The 18,200-nt window shown below is 45.8% G+C and overlaps 13 protein-coding genes; 2 read left to right on the top strand and 11 right to left on the bottom strand.

Moving 5' to 3' along the window:
* Positions 1–741: 741 nt before the first annotated feature.
* On the bottom strand, positions 742–2,039 carry GSBLH_T00001102001 (uncharacterized protein; the record flags this gene model as incomplete). XM_013039442.1 has 5 exons in its annotated part: positions 1,732–2,039; positions 1,154–1,700; positions 1,047–1,122; positions 845–1,015; positions 742–813 (listed from the first exon to the last, which is right to left on the bottom strand). Exons 2-5 carry the CDS (start codon positions 1,303–1,305, stop codon positions 742–744), a joined length of 471 nt encoding a protein of 156 aa, XP_012894896.1. The 5' UTR covers positions 1,306–1,700; positions 1,732–2,039.
* A 27-nt stretch (positions 2,040–2,066) lies between these two features.
* Positions 2,067–3,202, top strand: GSBLH_T00001101001 (uncharacterized protein; the record flags this gene model as incomplete). Its single annotated transcript, XM_013039441.1, has 4 exons — positions 2,067–2,266; positions 2,299–2,425; positions 2,457–2,985; positions 3,012–3,202. 4 exons carry the CDS (start codon positions 2,067–2,069, stop codon positions 3,200–3,202), a joined length of 1,047 nt encoding a protein of 348 aa, XP_012894895.1.
* Positions 3,203–3,245: 43 nt separating this feature from the next.
* On the bottom strand, positions 3,246–3,780 carry GSBLH_T00001100001 (Ribosomal protein L35a). XM_013039440.1 has 2 exons: positions 3,589–3,780; positions 3,246–3,551 (listed from the first exon to the last, which is right to left on the bottom strand). Exons 1-2 carry the CDS (start codon positions 3,642–3,644, stop codon positions 3,284–3,286), a joined length of 324 nt encoding a protein of 107 aa, XP_012894894.1. The 5' UTR covers positions 3,645–3,780; the 3' UTR covers positions 3,246–3,283.
* A 741-nt stretch (positions 3,781–4,521) lies between these two features.
* GSBLH_T00001099001 (uncharacterized protein) lies at positions 4,522–5,679 on the bottom strand (the record flags this gene model as incomplete). XM_013039439.1 has 2 exons in its annotated part: positions 5,327–5,679; positions 4,522–5,297 (listed from the first exon to the last, which is right to left on the bottom strand). The coding sequence occupies exons 1-2, from the start codon at positions 5,553–5,555 to the stop codon at positions 4,522–4,524; spliced, it is 1,005 nt and encodes a 334-aa protein (XP_012894893.1). The 5' UTR covers positions 5,556–5,679.
* Positions 5,680–5,948: 269 nt separating this feature from the next.
* GSBLH_T00001098001 (uncharacterized protein) lies at positions 5,949–6,596 on the bottom strand (the record flags this gene model as incomplete). Its single annotated transcript, XM_013039438.1, has 4 exons — positions 5,949–6,098; positions 6,130–6,237; positions 6,266–6,510; positions 6,545–6,596. The coding sequence occupies 4 exons, from the start codon at positions 6,594–6,596 to the stop codon at positions 5,949–5,951; spliced, it is 555 nt and encodes a 184-aa protein (XP_012894892.1).
* Positions 6,597–6,620: 24 nt separating this feature from the next.
* On the bottom strand, positions 6,621–7,397 carry GSBLH_T00001097001 (uncharacterized protein). XM_013039437.1 has 3 exons: positions 7,229–7,397; positions 7,093–7,198; positions 6,621–7,063 (listed from the first exon to the last, which is right to left on the bottom strand). Exons 1-3 carry the CDS (start codon positions 7,361–7,363, stop codon positions 6,879–6,881), a joined length of 426 nt encoding a protein of 141 aa, XP_012894891.1. The 5' UTR covers positions 7,364–7,397; the 3' UTR covers positions 6,621–6,878.
* Positions 7,398–7,512: 115 nt separating this feature from the next.
* Positions 7,513–8,289, bottom strand: GSBLH_T00001096001 (uncharacterized protein; the record flags this gene model as incomplete). The annotated part of the gene is made up of 1 exon (XM_013039436.1): positions 7,513–8,289. One exon carries the CDS (start codon positions 8,287–8,289, stop codon positions 7,513–7,515), a length of 777 nt encoding a protein of 258 aa, XP_012894890.1.
* A 2-nt stretch (positions 8,290–8,291) lies between these two features.
* On the bottom strand, positions 8,292–8,465 carry GSBLH_T00001095001 (uncharacterized protein; the record flags this gene model as incomplete). Its single annotated transcript, XM_013039435.1, has 2 exons — positions 8,292–8,307; positions 8,344–8,465. 2 exons carry the CDS (start codon positions 8,463–8,465, stop codon positions 8,292–8,294), a joined length of 138 nt encoding a protein of 45 aa, XP_012894889.1.
* Positions 8,466–8,909: 444 nt separating this feature from the next.
* Positions 8,910–9,739, bottom strand: GSBLH_T00001094001 (uncharacterized protein). XM_013039434.1 has 4 exons: positions 9,643–9,739; positions 9,487–9,609; positions 9,335–9,454; positions 8,910–9,302 (listed from the first exon to the last, which is right to left on the bottom strand). The coding sequence occupies exons 1-4, from the start codon at positions 9,721–9,723 to the stop codon at positions 8,931–8,933; spliced, it is 696 nt and encodes a 231-aa protein (XP_012894888.1). The 5' UTR covers positions 9,724–9,739; the 3' UTR covers positions 8,910–8,930.
* A 157-nt stretch (positions 9,740–9,896) lies between these two features.
* On the bottom strand, positions 9,897–10,993 carry GSBLH_T00006996001 (uncharacterized protein; the record flags this gene model as incomplete). Its single annotated transcript, XM_013039433.1, is given in 5 exon segments — positions 9,897–9,980; positions 10,016–10,210; positions 10,215–10,360; positions 10,397–10,822; positions 10,945–10,993. Coding segments are annotated over 5 exon segments (900 nt in total).
* A 620-nt stretch (positions 10,994–11,613) lies between these two features.
* Positions 11,614–13,531, bottom strand: GSBLH_T00001093001 (uncharacterized protein). XM_013039432.1 has 6 exons: positions 13,420–13,531; positions 13,359–13,388; positions 13,237–13,329; positions 13,081–13,206; positions 12,735–13,049; positions 11,614–12,704 (listed from the first exon to the last, which is right to left on the bottom strand). The coding sequence occupies exons 1-6, from the start codon at positions 13,465–13,467 to the stop codon at positions 12,039–12,041; spliced, it is 1,278 nt and encodes a 425-aa protein (XP_012894886.1). The 5' UTR covers positions 13,468–13,531; the 3' UTR covers positions 11,614–12,038.
* Positions 13,532–13,698: 167 nt separating this feature from the next.
* Positions 13,699–14,261, top strand: GSBLH_T00001092001 (uncharacterized protein). XM_013039431.1 has 3 exons: positions 13,699–13,862; positions 13,897–14,085; positions 14,121–14,261. Exons 1-3 carry the CDS (start codon positions 13,822–13,824, stop codon positions 14,224–14,226), a joined length of 336 nt encoding a protein of 111 aa, XP_012894885.1. The 5' UTR covers positions 13,699–13,821; the 3' UTR covers positions 14,227–14,261.
* Positions 14,262–15,058: 797 nt separating this feature from the next.
* Positions 15,059–17,356, bottom strand: GSBLH_T00006198001 (uncharacterized protein; the record flags this gene model as incomplete). Its single annotated transcript, XM_013039430.1, has 8 exons — positions 15,059–15,240; positions 15,274–15,585; positions 15,626–16,220; positions 16,276–16,455; positions 16,487–16,801; positions 16,833–16,997; positions 17,027–17,244; positions 17,275–17,356. 8 exons carry the CDS (start codon positions 17,354–17,356, stop codon positions 15,059–15,061), a joined length of 2,049 nt encoding a protein of 682 aa, XP_012894884.1.
* Positions 17,357–18,200: the final 844 nt, after the last annotated feature.

The raw sequence follows: 18,200 nt of genomic DNA, 5'->3' as shown, positions 1-18,200 counted from the left end.
CGCCGATTTTTGGAGGGCGTCGCCGGTGCGGTGAGAGGCTTCGAGAGACTCGAGCTGGCGAAGAAGGACGCTGGCTTCGGGAGAGGCGAGGCGGAGACGTTTTGATGTGGGATCTTCGGAGTTTGTGGGGTCTGCGGGGGATTCGGAGGACTCGGAGGGCTCGCGGGGAGATGGAGAGAGTATGGCTGGAACGGATGACTTCACGAGACTTAGGATCGATTCATCCGATAGGAACCCCGAGCCAAAAACATCCACAATCTCGTCTGTATTGGAAGGACCCTACGTGACAACATCGTCAGCGAGTTTACATCGGGCTTATTATACAGTTGGAGAAGATTTTTCAGCCGGGTGTATAGCATCTGGAGAATGGACTGGTACGCTAAGCAGTCATTTTGTAAATCTTGAAGCTGAGAGCAATGACGCGAGTTTTCGGTCTTCAGCGCGTCATTTTCTTTGGAGATGATAAAGTACTGCTTTGAAAGAGCAATGTTTTGCTGCTCTAACATAAACGCTTTTTCCTTGTCAGATTCTTCCTAACGACTCATTGGATATAAAAGAATATACTCCTTTTTGCATTTCAATTTGTGAGATGAATGGGACCAATAGCTCAGAATATTCGAAAAACGGCCTATGACTCGTATCACCAAAAGAAATAAATCTACCGAAACGAAAAGCAACCTCCCAGAAAAGAATTTATTGAACAAACCAAATACAAAAGATAATAGTACCGTCCTACAAAAGCTACGTGTCAGACACCGAATTCACCAAGTCTGGGTCAAATAGTTCAATGAATTGCTCACTATCCAAATCGGACTAGTCATGAGGAAACCAACTGCACACATACAATTTGATTGTTGTATCTCCTATATTCCTCGTAGATCGATGACAAGTTCCATTTCTGTTTCTTCCGTAAACAAGCGACTACGATTCCCGTTATGTTGCTCTTCTCATCACTCATTATCATCACGGGTAGATTTGACGGTTTGAATATTAGTAACAGCGCATTTACCACTAACTACTTTTTATCCACTCTCCATTTCTCTTACGGCCTCGTTGATTTCAGAACCAAAGGATTTTGACACATTATGAACCTTGATTCCGCAATCGTTAAAAAAGAGTTTTCTATGGCTAACATAATTTGTAAAATGTATACAGTGACTCGGACATCTCTATCGACGACAGATAAACCACCGACTTGAGCTTTAGTCTCTCCAAAAAGGGAAAGTTGATATCTGTCGGTGTGATGCACCGATAGACATCGTCCGTAACCATATTAAAGTTACGGGGCGGAATGTATTTAGCCATTAACAAAATTAGAGTGAACAAACAGACCGAATGCGCCTTAAAATTACAAGTACAGTATTACAGTATCATAATATTTTATTTTTTGATCATAAATTATCGAGAGAGATTCGGATTGTAGAATCGCTTCTTCCGATTCGGCTCTCTTGGTCGTTTCACACGTCGCTGGATTGGTTTAATCGCCATCCGAATGGTGGATCCATCGTGCACATCGAAATCCTTCAAATAATTCCGATTGTCCAGCAACTTCTGGCCATCTTCGCACTCCAAACAATACTTCCTCCACACAAACTTCCACGAGATGCGCGTTCTGTTTCCCTCAGGAAGTTGGTGGAGGAGGAAATCACGAATCGCTAATTTTAGGTGATTCACAGTTGAAGACTTGTACACAATCACAGCTACGTCTCAGCGACAGTCCATAACGCATACAAAAGGATGTACCGTCCATCTTTTGGATTCTGACACGCATTGCATCGCCTTTTTCGTATGCGATTAGACGATCAACTTCTTCCTGTGTTACAGTGTTGTCTACATCTTCGATAAGATCGTCTACATTGCCTTAAACACATTTCTATAGTTTCCTACGCGTTTCGATGTAGTGTTGAACAAATGTCGTGTATTGACGGATATCCTCCTCTAGCTCCTGAATCCGATTGTCCAAACTCTCCAGTGTAGGTTGGCCGTCGTCCTCCATCCAATACAAGCCACACGGAGATAAAAGTAATGCTTTTTTTCTTTTTTTGTTTTTTTTGATTATTTAAACCATGTCGGGGTCGATGATCAACATAGATACTATAGAAGGGTCCACAGAGGTCCTTGAAAGAGACGGGGATTTAACGTTCTGTGTTGTTACGAACGATGGCTGCGATCAAAACAACTATCTTCTTGTTGGACTCAAGATGGTTGTGAGCAGTCAGCTTCCACGTATGCCGAAGGAATATATTGTTCGTTTAATATTTGATAAGTGTGTGCACGATCTTGATGATGACTGTGTAGAAGACACCAAAATTTAATTGTTCTGCGTAAAAACCGTGTAATCGGCGGAATCACCTATCGTATGTTCAAAGAGCGCAACTTTGTGGAGATTGTCTTTTGTACTGTTTCAACAGATGAGCAAATTAATGTACCAATATCCTGGAGCAGCCAACTCGTAGGGATTCGGAACAAGACTCATGAACCATCTCAAAGACTATCTGAAAACGCGTGTGCAGTACATGCTCACATATGCTGATGAAAATGCCAAAGGCTTCTTTAAGAAGCAGGGCTTTTCTGAAACCATTCTCTTAGAGCGCAAGCAATGGAAATACTACATCAAAGAATACGACAGCGCCACGCTGCGCTGTTGCCAGCTTTTCCCACAGGTGAATTACCAGGATGTCACGCAGATCATGGGGCGGCAGCGCGAGACGGTCTATCGCGACATCTGCGCTCGCTCTCACTTCCACCACATTTACCACCTCCCAGACACGCCCATCACAAATCCTCTCGACATCCCAGGGGTGCGGGAGGCTGGCTGGACAGAAGCGACGCTCGCTGAAAAGGAGAAATCGCCGTCGGGTTTGCAGGAACGACTTGGGAAAGTCTTGGAGGACATCTGGAACAATCCGGACAGTTGGCCGTTCAAAGAGCCCGTCGCCGTGCAGGACGTTCCGGATTATCTGGATATTATCGAGCACCCGATGGGTAGGCGATGGAGACGTGGTTGAGAGTAGATTTGCGGACGATGAAGACCCGCCTGCAGCAAAAGTACTACAAGGACGAGAAAATATTCCTGGACGATCTGCAGCTGATTGTGAGCAACGCGAAGAAGTACAATCAGAAGCCGACGTCCTACTATAAATGTGCGGATAACATCGAGAAACTGATCATTTCGCACTATCGGAAGATTCTAAACCAGTAGTGTATTATTATTATTATTATCTGCTGTTTCCATCAAACAAATATTCCAGTGCAATTCTTGATCAAACACAACCATCTCTAATTACACACGGCTAGGATAAAGCATCACGTAGACGTTCTTTCCAATAGCGGTGGGAGGAAGATGAGTCTTGAAGATGCAGCGAACGACACCATTGGTTCCGTGGGTGGCGGCAACCTTACCCCACATGCAGTGGGTCTTCGCCTTTCCGTTAGCGTGGGTCTTCACAATGTAAACGACACGCTTTCCCATGTAGAACAGAGAGTCCTTGGTGGTGTTCACTCCATTGATCTTAATCAGAGCCTGGTTGGTGTTCTGAAGAACCTTGCTTCTAAACGATGAGTGGTTCTCGCAATGCAATCTCCTACCTTCTGTAACCCATGAAGACTCCCTTGACGCAAAGCTTAGGATGACGGTAAGGCATTATGTCTAAAAACGGTTAGTTGCTCTGTCCAGTTGACAAACTCAACCAGCTCTTTCAAAAACACAGCCAATTCATTATTTCGTTCACAGCTGCATCGTATCAATTTCCTACGTGATCAAAGATTAAGTTAATGACCAAGAAATTGGTTTTCTGATAATCGATTCTATGGAAGGGCTTGATTTGGAGGTACCTATTTTATTCAAGGTTAATTACTGAAGTGAATTAGCCCCATATCAATTAGGAATTGTGATATTTACTCGTATTTGGAGGAGAGTATACTACTATTCGGATGTTTATTTTGTGAGATATAGGTATTTGAAACAGATGATAGGAAATTGGAGGGTTTGGAAAGAAATTACAATGGGATTATAGTTTTTTTTGTGATTTTGATAGTTGGTAACGGAAATTGGAAAAGAGGAGTGTTTATCGGTGAATGAAATGAAATGAAATGATTGTTGATTTTGGTTTATTGAAGGAAATTTGTCTGTGTTGTGAATGTTGTAGGATGTGCGATATAAATCGGCAAGAAATTGTAGCGAATTAATTGAAAGGCATTGAGGTGTTTTGGTTTGGGGTGGTTATTTGTTTGGATTTTCATATAATGCGAAGAAATAGAACTGGGTATTGTCGTCTGTCATTTCTATATTCTGTCACACTGGATTTTGATATCCATGGCATTCATTATGTCGCCATCGCCATAGTGTTTTCTCTTGTACAAAAATCAATAAACCAATTCACAAGAAATCCTCCTTCTTTCTCTTTTTCTCTTTTTCAACACACATTGAATCACCTTCCACTACCTTCTCACCCGCATTTATCGATCCTTCCTATTCTCACATATCCAACAAACACCCCTCTAAAGTACAAATAGATTTATTTACACAGAAGGAGCCCCTTTGTCTGTATCATCATATTCTCTCTCCCTTAACTTGGTCAAAATATCTTCATATGCAAAATTTGAATCCTTAAAGTCCATCGACAGATTGCTTCCCGCCGGGTTTATCACGATCGACCCCGGTCTCGACATCGAGAAAAGCATGCTTCCATTCCCCGAGTACATATTTTCCCAGCTTCCAAACGGGAAAAAAGAGCTATTGCGAGACACCATCTCGCGCGGCGCGTCGTCCATTCCAAAGTCCGGGATTGTCGTCATTGTCTGATTGACAATCTCGTCAATCTTCCCCGACGCTTTGGCTTCGCGGAGGATGCGCTGGAGAGGCGGCTCGTTGAGCGAAGGAGGCTCGTTGAAATAGTTCATGGCCTCGTTTGAGAAAGAGGAGCTCTGTGTGGGGATGAACGTCGACGATGGACGAGGCTGAGAGAGCACAGACATGGACTGGTAGGAGGGATGGTAGGGGAATGTGGAGAGAGAGGGGAAGGTTTGGTTATCGACACGGTGGATGTAGATAGAGTAGATGTTGTTTTGACTGATACAGATTTGAGCTACGGACAGATGAGACTCAGTCTCTAAAGTGACCAGGGATTTATCCTTCACAAAATAAAATGTGCTTCCCCGGAAGTGGGAAGATAAATACCAGTCAACGCTGAAACGAATGTTGGCCAACGGGATGTCCAACTTTTCAATTGGAAGCACGCCGATCACTTCTCCTGTATTACTTAGAGTAATCCGGATGTTATACGTCGTCGGGACAACTACATTTTCAACAGAGTATCTAACTTACCTGACTGCACCGGGGCAATTTCTTTCTTCTCAGGTGAGTCGGTGGTTGTTGTTTGCTTCGAATTATTGACAGCTTTTGATAACTCGCGCTTCTTTGTACTTTTCGATGTTGCTCTCGCTTTCTTTTTCTTTGCCGTACTCGATATGCTATTCTGCCGCTTCTCGCGGAGTTTGTTCTTCTCACACGAATTACAAACGAGTCTGCGCTTGTATCTGGCGTTCTGGCACATCTCTCCTTTTTTGTGGTTGCACCCAATCTGACCGCTGCAGCGACAATGCGTACACTCCGTTGATCCACACCAAATACATGCTGTCGGGCGTGGACCTGGTTTTTTACTTCGATAAGAAGCTTCTCCACGCATACAGTTCGAAAAACGTAAATTCAAATATTCATGATCTTGCTCTTCCCCGAATTCTGGAAATCCAGAAAATTAGGATCATTTCTGTATTCATTGGAACTTGCGATTTTACACTTCATATTGCATTGATGAGTTCCTAGTACATTGTGGTAGCGTTGGTAAAAAGAGGGACCGTGTCGAGATCGAACGAAGAACCACTTCCCAACTCCAGATTATTTCTGTAGGAAAACGCAATTCACAAGAGCTTCATTTGCGAAAACTAGTTTAGGTTCCAAATAGACAACGTATGAAACAAACACCCCAAAAATCGTATACACGACAATTGCAGAGATGCGGGCTGGCAAACTTCGTTAGTCCGCAATCCTCCGTGTCGGGGGCGATAAAGATACGGCAAGAAAGAGGTTTGTCCCATTTCTACCCAATGGAGACTTGTCACGATCCCTACACTCGCCAACGCAATCACATCTTCGATAATCGCCTGAATCAACATCGGTTTCGCATAGGCAGTATTGGGCAGCGGCATGGTGTCAATCCCCACTCCACACACTGCGGACTACATCAAACCCACTCCCCACCCCCACGAGAGCCATCAACATCGTGCTGTTCAGCCGTCGCTCGGTCCACCGCTCGGCCAGCACGCAGTCTTCCAGCACGGGGAGCATCATTCCGCAGTAGCCCACGCGTTTCACCTGCATCGTCTGCGCGATCGACGTGAGGCGACGCACCAGCATCAAGCTCCCGCTGTCTCCGAACCGGAACTTCTTGTAGTTGCGGTGACTGTTGTACTGCTCGAGCGCGTTGACCAGCGAGGACGTCGACGAAAGGCCTGGAAGTGAGCGCAGAGCAAGGGAGAAGCGAACCGGGATTGAAAGACGTGTCCAGCCCTTTGTACTCCACGTACACGCCGCTCATGCTGTTCAGCGAGTTCACCGCCTCCTGGACGATCTCTTCGATGCGCTGGAACTGCGAATTGAAGAACACCGACACGTCCTCCATCGATTTCTCTTCCGCGTCCAGGATCCGAACCAGATCGTCGCCGTTCTCCGTCGCGATCGACACGCGCGGCCAGTCGTGGTCTGCGGAGCCGTAGCTGCCTGGGAAGAACGGACAGTACGGCTTCACGTGGGAGTCGATCGTGTAGTTGAAGTTCCCGGTCCCCTGGTTGAGCTGGCTGATCTGGAACACATCGAAAGGTTAGGGGAGCGCTGGGCAAATACTCTGAACGCAGGCAGAGATGAGCTCTTGCGATTCCTTGTCAAACGAGTCGTCAATGGTGGTGCAGGCAGACAACGAAGGGTGGATACTGAGCAAACGGGGAAGAAGTTGGGTCCCAGCTACAGTGCGGGAGTTCCCAATATGGAAGAAAAACACGCGGTTTGCTAAACTTAATTCCGAGCAAAACGAAAACCCTTAGCTACATTCACAATGGCTTGAATTCGCTCAAAAGTGGCTTGGGAGTTCGTGCAATCGCAGTAATCTTCAAAAGAATTCGTCACGATGCGCACTGTTTGGACCTAGACTCGTGAGCACACAATTCCAAAAACCTCCCAATTCTTGTCTTCCAGCCGGTCCGAAATGAATTTGTTGACCTCGCAAGCCTGCTGGATCTTTTCACGAATAGAGTTTATGTCATCATTTTTCCGAATTGTAACAAAGCACGTTACTGCTCTTATTTTCATATCCTGCTCCCAAGTAGTGAAGAATTACCCTTTCCAGTAACCACTAAAGATTATTTTTATTCCTTCTTTTCCCCCAACAGTACCAACAATAATCTCTTTCTGCCTCTCAGTCTCTCAAACAAACATTCCTCGCATAGAAATCCTTTACTTCAAATGTTGTGCTTCTTCTTATGTCTCTGCAACTCACTTTGACTAATGCAAGCAAATCCACAGCCAGCCACATCACAATGAAAGGCTTTCTCTTCAACATGGATTCTCATATGTCGATTTAATTCATTCGACGTACTTGAAGCAAACGAACAATTCGGGAAAGAACAACGAAACGGCTTATCTCCCGTGTGGGTCCGGATATGCACCTTTAGATTACTATGGCTAGCAGATCGGTAAGAGCAGCCAGGAAAAGGGCAGCGAAGAGGCTTCTCGCCAGTGTGGATTCGCAAGTGAGTCTTCAAAATCGACTTCGTGATTGACGCGTAATTGCAACCAGGATATGTACACTTATACGGCTTTTCTCCCGTATGCGTTCGGATATGCACCTTGAGGTCACTGTTTCGTGTCGTTGAGTAGGTGCACCCTTCGAACGGACAAGAAAAACGATGAACTTTCGGTTCTTCAAATTGGCAATTGACGGGAGAGGACTGCGTTGCATCTTGCTTCGTGCTCACAAACGTTCCCTTGTCACGAGATCCATGTTGATACTTGATCCGTGCTCCAGAAATATTGTTGACAAAAAAGAAAAAACGCGGAACGATGATCAGTTTAGGCTCTGTGGTTGTATGAAGAGCGGCCAGTTCGCGGATCAGCTTCTGGTTTTGCTTTTGATCAGCAGGAATCGTACGAAGGCATTCTTGGGCAGGACACACAAACTCACTTGGCGCGGGTTCACGCTGCACACAAGGATCAATATTCACTCTAATAGCTTCCATTATCAGTAGGATTGAGTGCTACACAGATTAGGCCTCTTCTTCGCAGATACGTACTTAATACAGAATAAAAAAGCGGAGAGTAGTTCAAGAGCAATCAATTTTATTATGGGGGGAAAAAGTGATGATGCTGTTTGGTTTGGCTTCTCAAACCTATGCACTGTGAATACACACGTCATACACAAGAACAACCTACAGAAAGGGCGAATTCACATTCAACAACAAATGTAATTCTGAAGAGTTGTGGTCTTTCTGTCGTATCTCATAATATTCATGATTCCCCGCGGGAGTGGAATCATCAGCATTCAAAACGAACAAATGGATTATCTTACCATTTCGCTGTGCAATCAAGAATTTCACCATTATCACCGAGTCTCCTACGCGATCTCATACGTTCTGTTTGTTTCGTCTTCTCTCTTTTTCGCTCGTAACTAGCGTGAACCGCACGCCCACCTCCTTTCTTAGATGATTTTGAGGTGTACCAGTTAGAATGGAGGAGAGAAAGACAGAGTGGTGAATTCTCAACAACGCTGTGTGTTCGCCCCGATTCGGCTACTCACTGGATGGAAGCTGCGCCCCTTTCCCTCTTCCCGACGAAACAATTCACTTTCAACAAACAATCCATCAGTCATACAATCGCTCCTTTACAAGGTGTACATCTTGCCAGGCTCCACGACCAGGAAGTTCACGTCGTCTCTCTTCAGCTCCGCCTTCATCTCCTCAGGAGTACCGGGGCATCCCTGCGTTCCGTAGTGCATCGGCACCACCGTCTTCGCGTGCGTGAAGAAGCGGTTCACAGCGAACGCAGCCTCGCTAGGACCCATCGCGAAGTCTCCTCCCATGCACATCAGAGCAATATCGGGCTTGTAGTACTCGTTGATGAGCGCCATGTCTCCATGAAGAGCAGTGTCACCAGTGAAGTAGATCACATGGTTATCGGGAGTGAACAGAATGAAGCTGTTGGCCTCTCCGCCGACGTAGCTGCCATCCTCAGTGCGCATTCCGGAAGAGTGCTCCTGCGATGTGAGGACAAGAAAGAAACCAGTACAGCATGCACAAAGGCAACCTTGAAACCTCCCGACATGGGAACGGTGGCACCCTTGTTCATCTTGCGCACACGGTCTTCGAAGCCGTTGCAGCAGAAGTACTCACCAAGCTCGACGCTGAGCTACCGATCAAGCATCAAAGAGGAATAAAAACGTTCGTTCGCATCTTGGGGTTTCTTCTCATCAAGGGGAAGGCGTCATCGATGTGGTCGTGGTGAGCATGAGAGACCAGAAGCCAATCAGCCTCATAAACACATTCAGGAATGGGGTTGGGGCACTAGCGGAATGACGATCAAACAAAAATACGCACCTTCTCCTGCTGGAAGTAGGGATCCAGCACCACACTCGTTCCGTTGCAACGAATGTAGAAGCAAGCCTGTCCGAGCCACATAATTTCCACCATGGTTAAAGGGTTTTGAAATAGAAGAGAATTTGTGAATATGACCTCAATCGTAGAAAGGTGGTAATGGCAAGAAGCCACGCAAATGAGTGGATGCACTATTTCATATTTCTGATAACATTTGTGTGCAAACCAAACACATCGATCAAAAATAGAAAATAGAATCACTCTTCTTTCTCGTCTTCCAAAATCTTCTTGTATTCTAGCGGGTTCAACCAACGAATTGTCTTCGAGTAGTTGTCCCAAGGCTACACGTCAACCCTCCTCTCCACTCCACTCCTACCAGAGAAGCGTTCAAGACATAATAATACATTCGATCATAATAGGTCTTCACCATATGATACAAGAACTTCGATATGCCTCGATTTATCTGCGATTCAAACACTTCGTCGAAGTGCTCTTCCGTTCTAATGCGCAACGGCCGCTTCACATACTTCTTCAACTGCAATGGCAACTGCATGTCACTTCCTCTCCGTTTCTACGTAATAATAAACTCCCATCGGGTGGTAGTGGCACAGCTCATCCACTGCAGCTCCCAACGCGCTATTCATTGCAAAAAGATCCGAGAAACTGAAGGACTTGGATTCGGACGCGCTCGCGTCCACGCTCATCCACTTCAGAATCTGCTCTATCCATTACGGCCTTCCGTATCTCCTCGCCCTACTCGTGTATTTTCCGATCGTAATCGACGGAATGTAATCACCCTCATCGATGAAATTCACGATCTCCCGCGGTTCCTCCACGCTCCGCATGATTTCCTCGCTCACCGCGCAGGGCACGCCGAACGTCACGCAGACGACCGGCAATTGCGGGTAGATCGCCTTCATGATGAGATACCCGCAATGCGCCCCGCCGCCTCCGAGCGAGTGTCCCGTCATCAGCACGCGCGTGATGGCGTTCTCGGGCGGGTATCGCGTGAGGATCGCATCGACGCGATCGTAGAACCCTTTGTGGACATTGCCGATGCTCATCGGCTTCGGAACGGCCTGCAAGTCCGCCACCACATCGACCGGCGTGCGCGTGCCGCGCAGGCAGTAGACTTTGAGGTTGCCGACACGGCCGATGAGGAATTTGTTGTTGGGATCGAGGACTTCGAGAGTGAAGGAGGGACATTGATTCTGTAAGTATTGCTTGGGGTGGAGTGAAGGATGCTGGGTAGGTGAAAAGGGATGGATATGTCGCTCTGTTTGAACGCGTTTTGTACTTCTAAACTGAGCGCGATCTCAAACATGGACACGCAGGTGTCGTCAAAGCAGCGCATGGGAGGAGTCGGTGGATTGCGGTGGATTATCGCGTTCTCTTTCGGTTTGAAATCCGATGTCTGCTTCTTTTTTGAGCGTTGGATCATGGCGGTGGTCGCCTTTCTAACTCCCGTTCCAATCCCTTTCTAAATAAATAAGAAGAGGAGTGGACTACCCAGATTGCACCATACGCCGATACTACTTTTGAACCAACTTCCTTTAGATTTTCTTTTACAGCTACCGCTTTTTTGTTATCCCTGGAGTTTTCTCCTTCCTTCGGTGTAGATACCGGAGATGTCTGCGCAGGACACTGATTCGAGTTCTCCGGATTCCACTGATTCTGCACCACCTGATTGCTGTAGACAGGTGTTGCGTACGGAATGGTTGATGTCTGCAAGTTTTCTGCTTGCTGCGCTATCTGCACTGGCTGTGCTTGGTACACGATACTATAGGATTGTTGAGGGTCCTGGATGTCACAAATATCAAAATTATCCTGTTACCATGAATTGGGGTTGAGTCCCCGCGGAATAGACTCCGCTTGCATACATGGGGTTGTTTCCATATTGAGATGAATCCATTTTTATCCGTAATTTGAAGTATCAAAAATGAACTGAAATGTTGTTTGTTAGAATAAACACAATCAGCTACCACCACTTGGGATACTCTATTTGCTTCTCTACCTTATCGTTTCTATACACAGTCATTCCCGAAAACTCTTTTCCAGGATACATGGTGGAAGAAAACTTTGCTACCACCGAATAATACGAAGAAATGAATTTATAATGAGCGCGATCGCCGCGGATCACAAGGGTTCCGTTTTCTCGCAGATGCTTTCGCATTCTGTCCGCTGCTTGCGGTCTGCACCTTCCATCATCGATTACAACATCAACCGGTTCTTCAATCCGATCCAGCGCCTCCAAATACCCAGCAAACTGTTTTGATGTCGAAATGGGTCGCTCTTCAAATTCCGTCTCTCTACGAAAAAACACAAGAACTCACCAAACTCCTACAAATACTCAGCACCCCCAAACAAAATCTGAACCTTGTTGGGATCGAACGACACCTTCATCTCCCTACGATCAAACCCCGATCAATCGGCAACGGAACGAACGAATCGCGATATACCACAACATACAGCTTCCTACACATCTCGGCTAAGACGCCTCGCACAACGCGCGACGCCAGTTCAACGCAGACGTCGGATGGCCGAACGAATCTCCGCAGAATGCCCAGCTCTTCCAGCAGAAACGAGTCGTCGAATGAAACGTCCGGGACGTAGAAACGCCTCCGCAGAGCGAAGGAATCGGCGGGGAACTGCTCGAGAACGAAGTCGCTGTACTCGATGCGTCCCTTTTTCCAGTCGCGTTTGATGAGTTTCATGTTGTAAAATCGGTCTTTTGTTTTGCGATGGCCGGCTTTGACGCCGTCCGCGTCGGTTTGGTGCGCCACGACCACCGCGTTCGTGATGTCGAGAAAGGAAATCTTGGTTCGGTTGTGGTACACTTGGCTGACGAGGTAGTTGTCGTAGCCGGGCCGGCCGATCACCACGTCTTTGATGAACTGCCAATTGAATGTGTGTTGCGTAAACACGAAATAGTCCTCCGCGTCCGATTGGAAAAGACTGCCCTGCTTGGCGCAGTCGGCGATTTTCGCATCGTTCTGTGCGCGTTGAGAGCGAGAGAGCTGCGGAAATGGAGCGAAAATGTTGGTGCGGCGACCCACCAGAAACACCTTCGCGTGATTCGATCAGCGATTGCCTACGCGATGGTCCAGCAAACCCTTCTCGATCTGACCTGAAACGAAGTCAAGAGCAGAGAGGAGAGAAGAGTGGATGAGGAGATCGCCGTTGCAGTAGCCATAATAGTCAAAGGAGTAGTGAGTTTCGATGTGCATCATCATATACCGGAAGATCGGCGTTCCGTACCGATTGCACTTCATTTCGCGCACAAAATCGACGTCGTTGTGGAACTCGGCGAAGTACTGATCGGAGGTCGCAAACACGACGATTCGCACGCTTGGACCCAGAGCGATCAGATTTCGTAGAGTGTTTCGCTGGATCTCGTCCTTCTCTGGGGACTACAAATACTACTGATTTGCGATGAATTACGTTTATTTCAATAAATGTTGTGGCCAAAACCAATCGATAGTGAGGATTCATCACCTTCCTCACACCTTCCTCTTCGCCCTGCTCGAATTTGGCTGAAAATGTGTTATGAACAATTGAATGGGTGTGCTAAATGTCACAAAAAATAAGCGTTTCTACAATTTTGTCAAAAGGTCTGGACACGGTACGACTGCTTCCATCAGCATTCACTTCAGCTTCGATACTAAGCTCATGTCCTTGCTTTCGTTCGGACTAGTCGTCAAAAAGTCAACGAAAAGTACAGATTTGGCTGGAAAGTGTGTTTCCGAATGCTATTATTCAGCGCTTTCATAGAGTTCATACGACAAGAATGACAAAGAACAAGAAAAAAACGCCCAATACTCGACACATCCCAACAAACTACAAAATCTCTCCTTTCTATATTTCGTATCAAGCGAGACAAATCGAGTCTCGATTCGTAATTTCTGAATAGAGATAATCTAGATTGGTTTATGAGAGGCAAAACCGCGGGAATCGGACATGTAGAGACAACGACCGATGTTCACTAATTCAAGTTCATTAAGAAACCTTTCGATATGGTAGGTCGTTTTAGTGATCGTAGATCCATCCTAACGCATTTTGTAGTCGCTTGTTAACCAGGGAGAGTTCCAGCACATTCTTCGTGTTCTGAACACTAACATTGATGGAAAGCAGAAGATCGTCTATGCCTTGACCTCTATCAAGGGTATTGGTCGTCGTTTCGCCATGGCTGTCTGCAAGAAGGCCGAGATCGATATTTCGAGACGGTAAGGAGCTTTCTATGTTCTGGTCATTGTGTAGTGCCGGAGAGCTGTCGAACGATGAGATTGAGAAGCTCATTGCTGTGATCAGCACTCCTCTCCAGTTCGATATCCCCGAGTGGTTCCTGAACAGACAGAAGGACGTTGAGACCGGAAAGTACCGTCAGGTGGTCTCCAACAACCTCCAGGCCAATCTCCGTGAGGATCTGAACCGTCTGAAGAAGATGAGGTAGAGGAGCAGCAATTGGGGATGGTGATGCATAGAGCCAACCGTGGTCTGCGCCACTACTGGAACCTGAAGGTGCGTGGACAGCACACCAAGACCACTGGCCGCTTCGGCAAGTCTGTGGGTGTTTCCACCAAGAAGTAAGAACAGTATGATTGAAAGGCACTGTGAACTTTGCACCTGTTTGTTGTAGTATAGATTATGTTTTCCAATATCATTGTTTGCGTGCGGGTTGTGTGGTTACGCTCTAGTCTTTTACGGAATACATGCAGTCCTCGTTCTGCGTACGAGTTCCTGGAAATCTGTTTGACTTCGTCGTGCTTCTTGTTGTTTTATATCCAGGAGGACTGCGATGGATTTCTGTATAAGGAATACCTCGAGAAATATCGGAAAACGGATTATCTTATCGATTGCGATAAGGAAACGTTTACGGATCTTATCCAAAATAAGGTCTCATCGGTGGTGCCGGTAGCGGGTGAATTTCCTGTGATTGACACTACGAGTTCGACGGAATATGGTTCTCGTCTAACAGCGCAGTCTGTCGAAGCTTTCTCCTCAATGTCGGAGGCAGAATATTGTAAATGGTGGGGGGTAAATCTCAGTGCGGTCACCAAGCAACCGTCTGAAGTAGATACGAGTTTGGTGCGTGCGAGCGGCGGGATCTGGAACTATGGGAACCTTCTTTCCTTAGTTGACAACAATTTCCAGCAATATCCGATAATGACACCTTTTCGATGTAGGGATGGAAACCATTTTAAATTCGAAGCTATTCTACAATGCGTTTTTCCTGTGCTTGAACTTTGCGTGTTTGGTTTTCCGAGAGATACTTGCGAAACAACGATTTTAAAGATTTTTCGTCTTTTCGCTCCGATTTACACCGTCGAAAAGAAAGAGAATTATGCTCTTCTGTATGTTTCCCCTGAGGCAGGTATTCGATTGGTTGCGTTGATGTGGCTGATTGTAGCTTATTCTTTGATTATGCAGCTCCACGCGCACGTGGTGAATAATTATCGGATTTACTTTTCATTTTGTTCTCTTTGTAACAAACACCAAAACCAAAATAGTGGCGCAGTTTCAGCACTGAATCCTCCTCGTATAGTACATCTTTCCGCTTCATCTCTTCAATCAACAAATGGAATTCCTTCTCTCCATACACAACTACACACTCCCAAATCCAATCTCAGTCCTTACATTTATTATTTCCCTGCAGAAACAGCTTCAATCGCAGAAACAGCTGCTTCTCCGAGAAATTCAAATTGATGTTCAGCATATCGATCACAAATCGCTCATATCGCAGCAAATCATGCAACAGTTCGTCTTCCTCCACTCGATTCGTCTCGATCGACAATCCTTTCTCTCCCCAGAACAACACATGGCGATATTGCAGCGGATTTGCATTCACACAAATCACTAACTGCCGTTCGATCAATCCATACAGGAGTTTTAACACCACCGACACGGAAATTCCCACCTTTTCGCTGAGTTGCGCCGTCGTCCAGATTCCTATGCGTTAAAAACACAATTCAATCAAAAAGCAAGCTACGATTCTTCGAAATTTCGTTGAAAAGAACGAACTCCATAATCGAAAGTTCCATTCTTCGCGATTCGCCTCTCAACGTCACTGTGAGTTGAACGCTTCCTTCGTTCGCAATCGTGTTGAGATGCCGGTTGCGATACGCTTTCTTAAAAAACCGCTGCAGTTGGTTTTGCTGGGACACGACGGCGGGCGGAAGCGAGATGATTTGACTCGATGGAAGCGTCCAACAACCGCGGGAAATAACAGAGCAAGAATAGCGAAAGGGAGCTTTGACTTTGTTGTGGAAGGAAGAATTGAAGGATCGGGAAATTCGAAGATCGCGCAGCTTGGATTGACCAAAGTTTTGATGTTTTACCATGCCCACAAGGCGATTGGATTCGGTTCTTCCGAGTTTTCGAATGACAAAAAGCATGAGTTTTTCCATTCTATGCGAATAAGAAAGAGAGAGAGAAAAAAGAACGAACATTAAAGCGTTTTCAGCTTCTTCCGTTTCGAAGAGCAATTGCTTGGTGAAGAAATCGCTCACCACGTTCACGAACGCGTTCACATCTCCGGCGATCAAAACGAAAAACCCGAAATAATCCATTTTCTTCTTTTTCGTCTGCCCCGGATTCCAAAATCGATCGAATGTCCACTCACTGCTTTCATCGGCATACGGTCTTGGATTCGTCAGCATTTCCTCGGAAATAACAAAAAGAGCGGAGAAGTACATTCATTTCGCTTGCCATCACCAGAAACATCGCGTTCACCCAATCCTCTCGCTTTCGAATTCGTTCACAAAGCGGCTGCAATAGCATGGAGATCTGCTTCACTTCCAATCCCGCCGCTTCACAAACCTATTATTCAGTGATCGTGAAAGGAAACTACGAAGATGATGTGGGCAAAAAGCTCCATGATTTCCTTGTCATCTTTGCAGGATGCGACGACCTCGTCCAGATGGCGAACATAGCGATCGTCGCAATAGACTTGGGTTAATCGAAGGTTGGGAGGGAGGTTGAAATGCGGATAGGATCGAGCCACTTCAAGAATGTGGGATTCAAAGAAGGAACACTCGAGGTGACGAAAGAAAACATCGAATTCGTAATGGAGATTGTGGAGAACAAAGAGATCTTCTCCGAAGAGATATTGGAGCCATGGAATTAGGCTAGAAAGATCTCGTAGCTCGGCAGAAGAAGAAAGCACCTAAATGAGACTATTCTATTCCACTGTGTACACAAGATGAAATCGATTTAGAAATAATGGAAAAACGAAGTGAAAGGGAGAGGTGTGAAAAGAGGGTGCGTACTAAAGTATCCTCGTCAGTTTGAATGGTTATATCTCCAGAGAGGATTGTATTGCTTCTACATTGAAGAAGGTTTATCAGATGATCATAGAAGTCCTAGGATTAAGGTATATTTAGATTAGAACTTCGTTTAGCAATGGATCCAAAATATGTCCAAATAGATTTGGTAAAAGAGAAGCAAAAGCACTTAGCTCACTGATATTTGACAATTCAGATTGAAAATTGTTTAGAACTCTCATAACAGAACGGCAATACTGTATAGAATCTGCTTCTTGTAGACCCTTGACAAAAAGGAGTAAAGTATTCTTTGTTTTCTCCTCTATGCATTGTTTTAAACAGTGTTCTACAGGTAATTCTAAAATCTAGCCAAAACCTGCAATCTGAGGAGAAAGCAGCTTCTTTTCATATTTGTCACATATTCTTTTAATGTCCGAGATAAGTTCAGTTGATTGCATTCTTTTGTTGAACAAACAGAACTATCTAAGGTTCATTAGGGTCTTCTTCTACTGCTACTTCCTGATTCATAGGTTCTTCTACTGCTACTTCTTGGTTCATAGGCTCTTCTTCCACTGCTACTTCTTGGTTCATAGGTTCTTCTACTGCTACTTCTTGATTCACTTCCGCCGTTTCCTTTGCTTTCTCCTTTTTCTCTTCCTCCGATTCTTCCGTTTCGTCAGAATAATACGAATAGTAGCTCGAATCGGACTCATCCGAATCACTGCTGCTGTCTCCCTCCTCCTCCTTTCGCTTCTTCGGACCGAACTCATCATTCAAATCCTTGATGTAATTCTTTGTTCCATCCAGCGTCTTCTTCCAAGCCGTTTTCGTCTTCGAAGCCAGCCAGCCCCAGCTCTCCTTCGCTAGTTCCTTCGCATCCTTTCCCTTCTGCTTCTCCTTTTCTTCCTGCAGTTTCTTCTGCAGCAGCTGCATTCCCTTCTTGGTCTTCTCCGTGATTCCCGTCTTGCGGACGAAGTTCACCACTTCGCTGCCCACATCCTTCGCCACACGCGAAGCCTCGCTATCTTGCCAATTCTTCTTCATCCGCTCAAGACTTCTCTTCCCTTTTCCCTCCTTCTTCGAGTTCGATTCATCACCTTCACTCTCCGATTCTGATTCCGATTCCGATTCCGATTCCGATTCCGATTCCGATTCCGATTCCGATTCCGATTCCGATTCCGATTCCTCGCTATATTCCGATTCATCACTCTCAGACTCGGATTCTTCGCTATATTCCGATTCATCAGAATCGTTTGCCTTTGCCTCAACAGCCGGAGAATTCGTGATTCCACGGAATTCAAT

This window comes from Blastocystis hominis (assembly GCF_000151665.1).
Source record: "Blastocystis hominis, Singapore isolate B (sub-type 7) whole genome shotgun sequence assembly, scaffold_1".
NCBI lineage: Eukaryota > Bigyra > Opalinata > Blastocystidae > Blastocystis > Blastocystis hominis.
This window is presented reverse-complemented; position numbering and strand designations above follow the sequence as displayed.

Bases quoted from the DNA above. Each gene is read 5' to 3' on its own strand.
- GSBLH_T00001100001 (XM_013039440.1), bottom strand. From the start codon at position 3,644: ATGCCTTACCGTCATCCTAAGCTTTGCGTCAAGGGAGTCTTCATGGGT. The intron at 3,552-3,588 runs GTAGGAGATTGC...CTCATCGTTTAG, and splicing joins GTCTTCATGGGTTACAGAAG to AAGCAAGGTTCTTCAGAACA.
- GSBLH_T00001097001 (XM_013039437.1), bottom strand. From the start codon at position 7,363: ATGAAAATAAGAGCAGTAACGTGCTTTGTTACAATTCGGAAAAATGAT. The intron at 7,199-7,228 runs GTTTTTGGAATT...TCACGAGTCTAG, and splicing joins TGGAAGACAAGAATTGGGAG to GTCCAAACAGTGCGCATCGT. The intron at 7,064-7,092 runs GTTTTCGTTTTG...AATTAAGTTTAG, and splicing joins CATTGTGAATGTAGCTAAGG to CAAACCGCGTGTTTTTCTTC.
- GSBLH_T00001094001 (XM_013039434.1), bottom strand. From the start codon at position 9,723: ATGTGGCTCGGACAGGCTTGCTTCTACATTCGTTGCAACGGAACGAGT. The intron at 9,610-9,642 runs GTGCGTATTTTT...TCATTCCGCTAG, and splicing joins CCTACTTCCAGCAGGAGAAG to TGCCCCAACCCCATTCCTGA. The intron at 9,303-9,334 runs GTACTGGTTTCT...CTCACATCGCAG, and splicing joins AGGTTGCCTTTGTGCATGCT to GAGCACTCTTCCGGAATGCG.
- GSBLH_T00001093001 (XM_013039432.1), bottom strand. From the start codon at position 13,467: ATGTGTCGAGTATTGGGCGTTTTTTTCTTGTTCTTTGTCATTCTTGTC. The intron at 13,207-13,236 runs GTAGAAACGCTT...TGTGACATTTAG, and splicing joins CCAGACCTTTTGACAAAATT to CACACCCATTCAATTGTTCA. The intron at 12,705-12,734 runs GTAGGCAATCGC...AATCACGCGAAG, and splicing joins AGGGTTTGCTGGACCATCGC to GTGTTTCTGGTGGGTCGCCG.
- GSBLH_T00001092001 (XM_013039431.1), top strand. From the start codon at position 13,822: ATGGCTGTCTGCAAGAAGGCCGAGATCGATATTTCGAGACG. The intron at 13,863-13,896 runs GTAAGGAGCTTT...GTCATTGTGTAG, and splicing joins GAGATCGATATTTCGAGACG to TGCCGGAGAGCTGTCGAACG. The intron at 14,086-14,120 runs GTAGAGGAGCAG...GGTGATGCATAG, and splicing joins AACCGTCTGAAGAAGATGAG to AGCCAACCGTGGTCTGCGCC.